The sequence below is a fragment of the Squalius cephalus genome, assembly GCF_949319135.1.
Source record: "Squalius cephalus genome assembly, chromosome: 24".
NCBI lineage: Eukaryota > Metazoa > Chordata > Actinopteri > Cypriniformes > Leuciscidae > Squalius > Squalius cephalus.
The window spans coordinates 7,978,741-7,993,141 of NC_137145.1; the positions used below are offsets into that span (position 1 = coordinate 7,978,741).

General features: G+C 35.2%; 1 protein-coding gene across 1 annotated transcript; it reads left to right on the forward strand.

The window, feature by feature from the left end:
• Positions 1-2,947: 2,947 nt before the first annotated feature.
• Positions 2,948-12,163, forward strand: igsf5a (immunoglobulin superfamily, member 5a). Its single transcript, XM_079860586.1, has 10 exons — positions 2,948-2,982; positions 3,055-3,523; positions 4,017-4,088; positions 5,526-5,837; positions 8,329-8,619; positions 8,911-9,024; positions 9,219-9,246; positions 9,391-9,479; positions 10,247-10,296; positions 10,960-12,163. The coding sequence occupies exons 3-10, from the start codon at positions 4,046-4,048 to the stop codon at positions 11,017-11,019; spliced, it is 987 nt and encodes a 328-aa protein (XP_079716712.1). The 5' UTR covers positions 2,948-2,982; positions 3,055-3,523; positions 4,017-4,045; the 3' UTR covers positions 11,020-12,163.
• Positions 12,164-14,401: the final 2,238 nt, after the last annotated feature.

Consider the following 14,401-nt stretch of genomic DNA (forward strand, 5'->3'; position numbering starts at 1 on the left):
TTATATTATATATAAATATTTTATATATAAATAACACATTTTCTTAAATATATGCGTGTGTATTTATATATATAAAAAATAATTATACTCCGTACACAGACATAAATTATGTAAACACAAACTTTTATTTTGGATGCGATTAATCGCGATTAATCGTTTGACAGCCCTAATATATATATATCTTTCAAACAATTTGGAAACAAAATGACTAAACAAAAAACAAACTTATACAGTCATATTCTCTTTGCAAGCACAGACTGTTATTTAGTTCAAGGTTGATTATGATTTCACTTTTCTAACTTTAGTTAGTGTGTAATGTTGCCGTTTCAGCATAAACAACATCTGCAAAGTTTTGACGCTCAAAGTTCAAAGCAAAGGGAGATATTTTCTTTTGAAGAAATCGCTTTTTAAGGACTACAACAAACGGCTGGTAGGAACTAAACGACACTCCTCCCGGGTTAGTGACATCACTAACCCTAACATTTACATAAACCCCGCCCCCAGGAACATGATTTATAGATTATCAAGACAGAATATTCTAATCAATGACTAGAAGATAACTACACATAAGCTACATAAATTCATCAACTATTCAGAAATGTTGTCTACATGTTGTCACTTCTTCTTGAGTCTCTCCATTTTTCTGACTCCGGTTTGAACATAAAAGGCTAAACATTTTTGAAATTTGCAGTGCATGTCTGTGTGAGGTAATCGAAGCTGCTAAGGAAGGACACAAGTTGTTGTAGTTCCGCCCACTGTGCTGGGAGCAACAGCTCATTTGCATTTAAAGGTACAGACACAAAAACGGTGCGTTTTTGCTCACCCTCAAAAAGTGACAACTTTAACATGCTATATAAAAATATCTGTGGGGTATCTTGAGCTAAAACTTCACATACACACTCTGGGGACATCAGAGATTTATTTTACATCTTGTGAAAAGCCAGGGCATTATACCACCCCTTTAAATGTTATCCTACTTCCCTTCAGAGTGTCTCCAAAGCACAGCAGATTCAGCAAAGTGTCAGGTCAGGAGAGATGGCATTAAATTACCTCATGTCTTAAACCAAATAACATTACAATAATAATCAACGTAAACAACTTACAGAGCTCTTACTTGTACTACCAGACTGCTGCAGATTACTTTCAGCATTGATACTGTCGACATAGAAAGGCATAAATCTGAGTCTGAGTGTCATGAAACAGAACGACACAAACAGGTAAAGTATATGATGGTTTATTTAAAGCACTCAGGAACAGACACGGCAGGTGAGTGGATGAATTGAAGAATGATTTAGATAATGGATGAAGATGTTTGAATTGATTGAGTCTCTTATCTGGTATAGGGTTGGTGATGTCGAGCTGGGAAGAAGATGGATGACAGGCAGAAGACTGAAGGATCAGAGTTGCTGACGGATATCTCATGGACGCCAGGTGAGTAAACACGATGCAGGTAAGGCTGAATAATCAGGCTGGAGAGTTCCCGAAGGAGAGTCAGGTAGTCGAGGTAATACCAACGAGACCAGACAGTGAACTGAGGGAACTGTGGTGTCTTTATGGTGCTGGTGATGAGAGTGCAGATTGCAGACAGGTGGCGATGACAGGTGAAGGTGATCAGTACTCAGGAGACATGGAACGAGTGGGTGGAGTGTGGAGGTCTGGTGCTGTCGATGGTGTTTCCGTGACACTGAGGACTTGAACAGCTCCGGGTAGAACGTCACGGGTTGCCATAATTACGGTTACGACATGGTGTGAATGCAGTATAAGCTTGTTGGTTTGGTTAATGAGAAACTGTGAAAGGTTACTGCTTTTGTTTTTGGCGCTTGGTGGCTATCTGTCTGTCTACAAATCTGCAGCCTTACGGAATGCACCGATGATGTGCGATGTCTGCGCGAGCAGGGTGCGTGGAGGTATGGAAATACATTGACAGGAAGGTAGGACTTTATAGAGCTGGTAAGTCCCGCTGGTAAGTCCTGAAAAATTATATAAAAAATTCACAGACAACACGTTCACATTCATGGCACAATTCAAACGGGATCAGAAAATAATTATTTTCTCCCATTCACTTGCATTGACGATTTTTCAACCTAGAGGTCCACTTGGGGTTTTACGGATGGGCGGGACTTACCAGCTCTATATCATTGCTTTCGGTCCGAATGCAATGATTGGACGAACATTTTTTGGTCCTGCGACTTCCACAGAAGATATATACGTGTTTTGATATTTAGACGACTTCTAGTATTGATTGCAATCAGGATGTGAAGAGAGTTTCAACCAGTATAACAAAAAGTGTTAAGCCTTATACAAAAAAATTGAAGAATAATTGCACAACCACCAAATAGGTGGCATTACTGTGCAAATAGCCTTAAACAAATGAAGTAGAATGGCATGCTTTTATTTAGTGCCCGTTTCCATGGTGACTCGTCGATCCGTCACTTTGTTGAGAATGTCCTGTGTGTTAACCGTGAACATACTCTGGGTTGGCTGACCTTACTCCCGGACGCATTTTTGGAACCAGAATACCTAGCGTAAGCAAGGTTTGGGTTAATCAACCGAGAGTTTAGGGTGTGTTTGACGGTAAGATAACCTTGCTTTCTGGATTCAGTTTGATTCTCAGGAAAACACCAAACCAGTACAAATGTCTAACTTGAATGCACAAAAGTCACTTTGGATAAAGGATCTGTCAAATATGTAAATCGTAATAAATATGTTTCTCACCTTTGTACATTCTTCTATAGGGTTTGGTTTGTTTTAATCCCTGTGATGGAGTAGCTGTTGGACAAAAAAGTCTAAGTTAGTTGATTTATTGTCATTTGCAGGTGTTTGTCTGTAGCAGGTCAAGACACCAAATACAGCGTTCCCTGCATGGAGCCAAAGGGCATAGTTTTATGTATAAGCATAATATGTGTGTCATGCCTGACTGCGTCATTGCTTCCTGTTTGCATATGTTCTTCTCTGTACACTAAACAAGCAGCTGATCCCCAGGTAACTAAACAAACATAATTGCTCAATACCCTGAGACTTCCTGGTTTCCTCAATGTCTTTTTTTGTCTTTAGGTATGTGAACATCACCTGTAGGGGCTTTGCACAGACAGTGATGGAGATACAATATATAAATCTGCTGAGCGGCAGGAATGACTGCTGTTGTTGACACTGTAAACTCTTTTTTTCTTCAGTGAAACTGGGTGTGTCTGTTTCAGAGGATTTAAATCAACTGCGTTTAAACAGAGCCTTGCATGAACCCAAACAGATGGGTCATGGGCTCATGCACCCCAAAGGTAATCTTTCTGGTAGACAGACCACCTTCTTTGACATGTCAACGTGACTTCAAATCCTCACGAGATCTGCAGACATATGCAAAGCAGACAGGCTTGTTGGGTTTCCCTGCATGGAGATGTAATAGAGGCTTTAATAACATGACGGGCTGGACTTTGGCCTTTCTGTAGGCTGACAGGTGATCTGACGAAGGATCGTTTCTCTATTTTACTGGATTAATCCCTGATTCATTCCATGGAATCTTTTTGAGGTATTGTTGTTGTTGTTGTTCAAGATATTGAAGTTCTTACTATAGAATAACTTTTAAGTTTTGGGTTCAAATCTGTCATATCTGTTCTAGGGTGTGTACTGAACAAATAATGTTGTAAAAGACAAAATGTACTCATGTGCATATGTATGTATGTATATATGTGTGTATGTATTAAGGGAATAAGTATTTGATAATGTATATTGTGATATATAAATTAATAAAGATGGAAAATCATTGTGGGTAATATTAGTTATGTTTTGAGCAGAAAAGCTTAATAGATTGAATGACTGGAATATCTGGAAACTGAAAATTTGTGTTTACCTAATAATACAATAAGATATTTTCACACAATGTTCATGACAAAGACACACCTAAACAAAAGCAAATGAGAAATTCCTGACGCTTGAATGCAATCAAATGAACGTATCAATCATGTCAGGGTTGTGTCCCAACAGTTGGCCTTCCTGTTTACAATGATGTGCATTTATTTTAGGATGCTGGTGTGACGATAACTGAGGAAATATGGATGTTTTTAGACTGGGTCTTTTTCTTCTGATCACCAAGGGTAAGTTTTCATATTCAGCCATCAGCCATCAGCCTTCTTAATCAGTATTTTTGTCCTTTTTCCCAGTAAAAATATATATATTTCTTCAAAACAAGATACATTTGCTTTTTATCTTCTTTTTTTTTTCACTCACTAGTAAATAATTTTTCTGTAAACCACACAAAATGTATTCTAAAATTATATTATCTTGTTATGTTGGACAATTTTGCTTCTTAAGTACAATTTATTTTACAAATACTGATGAAGAAAACCCACATCCTGGTTAACTGGTTTGGAGAATGAAAGGATGGATGATTAAGAAAAAGTGTGGAACACTTTTAATAGAGTTTAATTTTGTAATTGTGATTTACAGATTTTGAAAAGTCATTGAAATTAGTGCAATCTTACAAAGTAATGGACATGGGAATGCAGACCAGGGCAAGTTGTCACACTTTCAGTCAATATTTCTTAGGGTGGGTCTATATTTGATTTGGTCACAGCCACACTATATGAAAACTGCCATTAATAATTGTAATTATTAAATTGTGTGAATTGAAAACATTTAAAACAACCTGTCATTTAAGAAAATTACAAAAATATGATGACAGAAATTTTTGTTCGAAAATGCAATTTCACAAAAACTCATTGCTAGAAAAAAACAAACGTGTGTAATTTTGACACACTCAAACCCCCCAAATTTGTGTAATAAATTTGGGACATTTGACTAAAGTTTTAGTCAAGGATAGCCCTTGACAACTATCCCTGGTCTATAGTTTTGCTTAGCTCTTTGTTAAAGGAGAACTCCGATCAATTTTAACATTGAGCTCATTTTTTTGTCAATTTGGAGTGCTGTAAGTACAGAGAACAACGACAAAAATCGGTGTTGCCTACACCATGTTATCCTCTTTTTAAAATTTGCACCCTGTTGACTTAAATGGGGCAAGTTTTAAACCTGCTTTTAGCCTCTTAACATCCTTGATGTGTCATTACAAGTGCCCAGCCATGTGAGTAATTCCTTCAGAGTGAACACGAGTGAATCTGACTGCAGTAGATGTGAAAGATATTAATAAAAATTATGTTATTTCAGCCAGCGCACATACCTGTATTTTCTTCCTGTTTTCGGTCGAAGTCCACAGTAGTCGATTGGCACTTGTAATGACACATCAAGGATGTTAAGAGGCTAAAAGTTACTGACAGCACTCCAAATTGACAAAAAAATGAGCTCAATGTTAAAATTGACCGCAGTTCTCCTTTAATGCACTTTTGTTTCATTTCAAAAGAGGAAAAACCAAGAGAAGGTCTAGAATATAATTACCTATAATGCTTATTTACTAGAAAAAAAATGATTTATGATAAGAACCCCCCCCCCCCAAGAAAACATGTTTTCAATAACTGGATCTAAATACCAACTCTTTGGAAGTGTTTTGAATTATTTGATTCTTATCAAATTCCCCGCAGGAGTGTCTGCTGAGGTGCAGCTCCAGCCTCTAAATGCAGCGGTGCTTCGTGGTTCCAAGGCTCGGTTCAACTGCAGCACAACTCTGACCCCGTCTGTCATGACCTGGACAGTCAACGGACTCTTGGTTGTCACCATTATAGAAGCATCTGGAGTGCTGAACAGCACAGACCGCTTCTCTGCCACAAATTTCACCACGCCTGGAAATTACAAATGGGAGTTTATAATTAGCAACGTGCAGAGAAACGATGCTGGTGAAGTCACTTGTCAGGTTTTGGGTGGAGCGAGTCAGATGGCCACACTGTCTGTACAAGGTAGCTATTGTGAATCATTTCACCTCATCCATGCCACTGTGATACACCTTAAACAAATGACGTAGGATAGAGATATGACAGAAAGTGAAATATGAGAGCAAGTGTTAAAAATAATGCATATATGTGTAGAAATTAAAACTTATAACAAATAAAATACTGCTAAAATAAAATGAACTTTCTATTCATCAAAGAATCCTGAAAAATGTTTCAAGGTTTCTAGTTGTAGCACAACTGTTTTCAACTGTTGATAATAAAAACAATGATTTCTGAAGGATCATGTGACACTGAAGACTGGAGTAATGATGCTGAAAGTTCAGCTTTGCCATCACACAAGTAAATTTATTCACATGGGTACGGCTGAATCTGTTTGAACTGTCTGTATGATCCAGGCCTTTCCAGTCTTTTTAAGAACATTAAACAAGGATCCAAGTAAACAGTTTAAAGCAGACAAACACAAATACACGATTTGATCTCTCTTAAGATTTTTAATGAGTGCTATTTTACTATCATTTCCACTGTGTTGTTTATTATTCTTGGGTTGCATTTTGCACAGATTGCCTTTGGCTTTACAGATTTGATAGGAGTCAGTTTATTAAAGCTCTCCGTGTTCAAACTACTGCTTCTCAAATGCAAGGCTGCAGCCTTAATGATTTTTGTCATGGTTTGAATGTTAAGTTACACTCCACAACAGCGCCTACTGTACCTTCTTGCTTAAAGCTTCATCTTTGAGCCCCTACATCCATATGCTGATCTTTTTTTTACAACCTATTACTCAGCAATTTTATGCATGACAGAGCGTAAAATGCAGCCTGAACATTCCCAGAGACTCTCTCCTTAAATAAATCTTCTAACTATTGCCCTCATCAGCACTTAATTAACCCTTGTGGACCAAAACGCATCTATCAACCAAATAACAGGAGTAATTGTTTCTCCTAAACAACAATGACCAAACTGAGACTATAGGAATTTCACTTAACATTTCAACAAGGTCCCAAACTGTTCTCAGATTTGCCAAGCATAGTCAAAGATCGCAATAGAAACTCAAATATTCTCACCAAATTTCTCCCAATCCTAATGATATTCATTATTACAATTATAATATATTATGTTATATTTCAATATTACTCTAGTCTATACAAATGGAAAATTTTGTTAACATTTTGGTTTAGGGTCCAATTCTCACTATTTGCTTATTAGCATGTATATTACTAGGATATTGGCTGTTTATTAGTACTTAGTCTGTATGACCATATTCTACATTCCTATTCCTACCCAAAACCTAAATGTAACAACTACCTTACTAACTATTAATAAGCAGTAATTAGGAGTTTACTGAGGCAAACGTCATAGTTAATAGTGAGAATTTAACCCAAGTGTGATTCATGCGAGCTAACAGGAAACGTTTTCAGAACATTTGAATGAACGTTCTTGCAGTAAAGTTAATAGAATAAAATGTTCATTCAAAGTTATTTGGTCTTTAATAAAGTTCTTGAAACATTAGCACAAAAACTTTATTTATAAATTGTTCATGGAACCTTTTTCCTGAAAAGTTTTAGTTGGATGTTCGATTAACTTAAAAAAAAAAAAAAAAAAATTAAATGCATAATTATAAACAAGAATGTTCCCTTATTGTTTGCATAACAAAGATAAAACATTTTAAAACATTTAATTATTCTGGACTTTTTAAATGTTTAGAGAACATTCAGAAATAACGTTTTCATAACGTCAGCAAACCGTTATACATATTTTTGTTAGTTGGGTCCTTACAATGATTCATATTACAAAAGAAAACTAGAACTCCAATAAGTCTCCTGAGCAATGAAAGCGTAACCTTTGAGCAATAAAATGTTCCTCAACTGCAAAATAAACGACCCGTTTGAGGAACCCTGTTTCTTGTTCATTCTTTTTTTTTTTTTTTATTATTAATTTTGCTATGTGTTTTCTTTTTAGCATGTTCTTGTCAGATGCAATCAATGTTTTATTCAAATCTGAATATTTTCATATTAATATTTCTTTCATAATAAGTCTTATGTTGTTATTTTTAACATGTATCAGAGTCTTCAGAATCAGACATTTCACCTTGAAAAGCATCAACAGAAAAGCCAAAATAGGGAAATTTTGAGTTTGGCGAGCACATGATACATATAACTTCTTCATTCTTGAATGCATTATTAAAAGTGAATGTTTTGCCTTACAAGATCTGTCAGTGCTTTTATGGTGGACCACAGAAAGTACAAAGTGCAGCACAAGGCAAAACAAATCCGAGATGTTATCAGCTACACCTGTGAGTCACTGCTTTCACCTGTCCTGCTGTCCCGTGGGAAATTATCCGATTACATCTCAAAGTGCAGATAATCAATAATAATCTACTTAATTAAAGTGGACCATGTTTCAAGACATGCTGAACCGTCACTAAAGCAAACTCACAAATCCATAGTGATTAGGGCAGTGTGTGTGTTTGAAGAGATAATTCTGCTCTGTTCTTCTCCAGAACGTGGCAGCGTCGAGATAGTAGGTGGAAACCAGACTAAAACGGAAGGAGCTCAGGCGGAGTTCCAGTGCCGGGCCGTGGGCTGGTTTCCTGAGCCCAGCATGTCCTGGTCTGTTAATGGAGTGGAAACATCCTGCAACAGAAGCTCTGTGACACAGGGAAGTCTGTTTAACTCCAGCTGCACGTTGACGGTCACCGCCATCAAAACTTCTTCTGTTCAGTGTCTGGTCACGGTCCCTGCCCTGAACACACCGGAAAGCAACACTGTCTTTCTGACCGTCAATAAGAACAGTATGTTTTTGTGTGTGTGTGTGTGTGTGTTTTTTTACGAGTCATCAACAAATATATTAGATCATAAATTCTAGTAAACGAGGTTTGATTCCATGTTGTTTTGACCACAAATCAGAACAGTTACTTGCAGGAACAGCTAGAGGGCACTGCAAACACCAATCCAGCCACATGCAGTTTAGTATTGTAATCAGAGCTAATTGCAATGATAACTTGCAATTGAATGAGTGCTGTTAGACGCTTTAAAATGATGGTTGATGCATGATTATCTTTTTTTTTTTTTTTTTTAAACAGCGAAAAGAGACCAGACAGTGTTGATCGCTGTCACTGTTGCCTTCAGTGCTGCTGCTCTTTTGTTTCTAATCATCTATGGAATTGTTTTCTTCTGCCTTAGAAGAAGAAAGAAAAGTGAGTGTTTGTGGGGATGGACCACAATTTCCATACTATAGCCATATTATATAGTGAGCCAGATTTGTTCCATTAGTGCATAAAGTGTATAGTTGTGATAAGCTAACTGGACCATACTAGTCAAACAACATATCTTGTTTATGTAATTCTGATCTTAATCTGGTATCAACTCATTTATTTCTTTTTTTCTGCAGAATCAAGCTACCAAGAGGAGATCAGGAGGTGAGAAATGAGCTTCAGTGTGTCTTTTGGATTCAGGAGTGATTGAAAATACAAAATAATGTGAAATTGAGCAATCATTGCTTTTAAAATCTTTATTGTTGTAAGTGGCTTGCTTGTTATAACAGGTCTGAACTCCCGTTTCAGGGCACGAGTCCAGTCCCAGAATAGGACGCCTGACACACAAAATGTGCGAGGACGGGACAACCAAGGATATGATACAGATGAACATGATGGTGTGTACGCATAAACAAACACGCACTATCATCCTATATGTGCATGTACTGGTTTGACCTAAATTATAAATTATGTGGTGTATTCAGGTTTCACCTGAATTTATATATATATATAATTTCACTTTGTAAATTTGAATAAATAAATATAACTAATTAAAATATAATAAAATGTATTTATTCTTCTTTAAATAACTAAAAGAGTGGGATATTCTAAATCATTTTACGTAAAAACACAGCTAAAGTGCCTTAATGTACTAAAACAGTGATACTAAAAGATCAAATTCAGTATACATGTTATTGATTCAGTATACACGTTACAGCCCAGAATATGATGCACTAAAAGGTTAAGCATTGTATTTACAATGGTTTTCTATGGAAAATGCTTGCATGTATATTTTGGGTTCATCTGCTTGCTTGTACAAAGGGCATCATTAATAAGGTGTATGTATTTGGTCTTATATCATTGACTTACTAGTACTTAATACTGACTTTGTAAAAATAACTGGCGAGCAATGGAGGAAAGCCTTTGTTTTGCTCTCCAGGTGGGTGTCCTACCAGGGTATGACATCACATGGAAACTATGAATAAGTGATTTATTGCATTCAAAATCTGTTACAAAAACCTGACATGTTTCTGCACACAAGAAGCCTCATTTTATTACTTTATTTCATTGTCATTTATTTTAATGTGAGGATTCAGGAAAGTATAAATGAACTATAAACCATCATGTTAAATAGAATATAAATCTGTGCTTCTCTTTACTGCAGGACACCCCAACGGCGGAGTCTGGTTTACAAACGTTTCTAACGATCATCAGGTGATGCCTCAGATCAAGCTTAAAGTCAACATGAAACCAAAACTTCACCTATTTACTTCCTTAACACATATTCCTGTTTTCTGTGCTGTGAATCCACTTTGCAAGCACTTCAAAAGGTTGAGGACTCTGGATCGAATTGATATGGTGAAACTGACACCATCGTTAGAAGAAGATCGGAAGATCTGGAGCTGAAATTCAGATATGGGAATGGGCGTTTTGTTTTCGACACGCGCTGCGGTAGACCAATAATCGCAGACTGGGCCATCTGACCAATCAGAGCAGAGTAGAGACTCGGAAAGGCGGGGTTTAGAGAGACTGAATCTTTTATCAAACCGTTTAAGACACTAAGAAACAAAGTGATGCTACAATGTAGATTATGAGAAATTTTTTTTGACCTTGGATGCATATAAACCTGTTGTAGGAGAGCTCCAACACTAATTTTGGTACCTTTAAAATAGCATAATTGGGGCACTGTAATAATCTTTCATCAAAATGTAACAGTTAAAATCCACTTTGCACCTACTTTTTTTTCTCTCTCTTGTGAAATATGGCATATTATGGAAGTAAAATGGATTGTGAGTGTCTTTCATGTTGACTTCAACATTTCCATGCTAGCATGATTAGTCAAGAATCCATATATGATACAAATCTATGGTTTTTCAGATTCTTGATGACATTTTTGAAGATGGTCCCAGGAAGCACAGACACATGACCATCGTCTAGAGACTGTTGGAATTCACAGACAGCAGGTGTTCTGGCTTTCTTCTCTCTTGTGCATAAAATCCTCATTTTAGGTTTAATTACAGAAGAAAGAAAGCTTGAGGGACTTCATAGCAGCACCTGCACTGGATTATTTATTGGAACACAGAAGCATTTTCTCTGTGATCTCTGACTTTTGGACCCCACTGAATACTGTATATTTTTTGGACATAATGAGCTCACATTTTTCCATATTTAACAGATAACATGATCGAAATAAGGGTGGTTGAGGGGTTAAGATCCACCAGTGTCTGTTTAGTCATATGAACAAAGTAAATCAGATTTTGTGTTGATTCATTGTATATCCTTGCATGTGCATCATGCATGCATCAGATGCTTGCATTTCCACAGCAGGTTTGTTTGAATCATCCATTGAACATCCTGTTTTCTCCAGAATTATAAAATCATCAGCATATGGCACAACACTCCCCGTGAGAGATGTGCTTCCTGTTTTTATAGCTGCTTACAATTACACCAAAGATTTTTTCATGAAGTGTTTAGAGAGGACCATCTTATGTGACACATCATGCTTCACGGAGCATGATGCAGTTAAACAATTAATCTAAACCACTGATCTTTAACTCCCCACAGGGGGAAAACTGCTTAAACTGCTCAATTACATTATTTATACAGTGAAGTGTCATGAAACGGTTTGGAAATATGGCATTCATATCACTTCATAATAAAAAATTCGGATTAAATTTACTAAGACTTTATTTTCTCTTATCTGCACCTTTCCCCACATTTCTACGGCACTAAAATCCATGATTTATATATTTATATGATTTATACATAAAATGGTTTATAAGGATTTTAAACAACTCTGTTGTAGATATAACCTAATTAATGTGCGGCAAAATTGCTTTCACAAATGGACATTTTACAAACTTATTTGTCTTACCTTGTTTTTGCCCCTTGTTTTAAGCTTAAATCTCACAAAATTTAGTTAATTTGTTTAAAACGCAACAAAATGCCAGTGAGATAAGAAAAATGTATTTAACTCAATTATTAACTAATTCAAGATATGCCCTTTAATATCTCACACAAGTTTTATTTTTGCTTCTCAGGATGTTTGGATATTTTATTCTGGAAATAAAGACAAAATCCTAAAAATTATATTTAACTAATTATTTTTGTCTGATAGACAACATATTTATGTGAGCATGTTTCTTTTGTATTCAGCAATGAACATATTTTTGTACAATTATTTGTATTAATTTGTCAAATCTTTATGTATGTATGTATGTATGTATATATATATATATATATATATATATATATATTAGGGCTATCAAAAGATTAATCCCGATTAATCGCATCCAAAATAAAAGTTTGTGTTTACATAATATATGTGTGTGTACTGTGTATAATTATTTTGTATATATAAATACACACACATGCATGTATATATTTAAGAAATATTTGCATACATATACTGTATATATATTTATATAGTTTATATTATATATAAATATAATTTTTTTATATATAAATAACACATTTTTCTTAAATATATACATGCATGTGTGTGTATTTATATATACAAATTTAATTATACACAGTACACACACATATATTATTAAAAACAATCTTTTATTTTGGATGCGATTAATCGCGATTAATCTTTTGACAGCCCAATATATACATATGTGTGTGTGTGTGTATATATACAGTATATATATATATTTATATACATATGTGTGTGTGTGTGTGTGTATATATATATATATATATATATTTATTTATATATACACATACATAGGCTACATAAACATTTTTTGGTCCCCATGAGGAAAACAGCTTATAAATCATGTTAAATTATGTTTTTTGAAAATGTAAAAGTGCAGAAAGTTTTCTGTGAGGGTTAGGGGATAGAATATACAGTTTGTACAGAACAAAAATCATGTCTATGCAAAGAATGCCTATTTCGGGCATCTTAGACCAAGTCCTAATTTAGTAATAAAGGGGGAAACATGAAATCTCAAAAACTGCAAGCCAAACTCACAATTAAATAACATATGTCAAATCAACAACAAAAATCTGACATGAATTGTCACATAAATGCTGTTTCGAATATTGATTGAAATACTGAAAATCTGAATATCTTTATAAAATACACCGCCAAGCGAAATGAGGCCTTGCGCACCCAACGCGCTCAACCGCCATGACGTCATTTTTGCCACGCGCACCTTCGCGCTCGTGCGGAGCGGACGCGGCGAGTATAAACCTAGCTGTATCCGAGCGCTCTGCAGTCACTGTGTGAATATTAGCCCTCTTTCATCTTTTCCCTAAAAAAATAATGAATGTTCATAAATAAATAAATAAGGCTGGCTTAATGGCCAGCTGTAGGCTGGCATCTATCCCCCTGTGGCTTGTTAGCAGTGGAGTCTTCCTCTTCCTCACGCCTCACTCCACCCAGATCTGAGCTGGCCGAGCAGCTGATATTCTCCCACTCATTACGACCACACCAAAGTCACTTCCTGTTATGTAACCGTGTACCTCCAAGACACAGATATGGAGAATCTACAGTTTCATTCTAATGTGAAGCAAAATATGGAGAACCCTGTGGTGATGCCCTATATAGTGATGGTATCAGCTGGTAATTTCAAAGAATACCACCTTGCTTTGATATATACTGTACCATGGCACTGAAAGATTACAGCATGGCCTTTGCATGGTACTCCATGGTATTTTAAATATCAATAGCTATTTTAATATCATGTTATTCTGATATACACCGTTTAATGATTACCATATATAATGTATTTATGGTTCTTTAAGTAAAAATAATAAAAGTGAAAGAATAAGATGGCATTTTACTTGTAAAAAACATGGTAAATATCTTACAATGGCATGACAATGGCTACATTTACAAAAAACATGCATCTTTGACATATACTGTCACTGATTGATTACCATATAGAAGGTATTTGCACGGTCCAAGTTATTTTAAATATTATAGCTACGTATATATCTATTTTAATATCATGGCATTTTGATATACACCATGGTAAATTGGTAATAATTAATATACAGTAATGTATTTATGTAGCATGGCATTTGTATGCACTTAAAGTAAAAAGAATGTAAGTAAAAGAACAAGATGGCAATTTACATGTGAAAAACACATCTGAAATAGACCAGGGTTGCATTTAAAAACCTTTGACATATATTATATATATATATATATATATATATATATATATATATATATATATATATATATATATATATATACATATACATATATATATACATATATATATACATATATATATATATATATATATATATATATATATATATATATATATATATATATATATATATATACATACATATACAT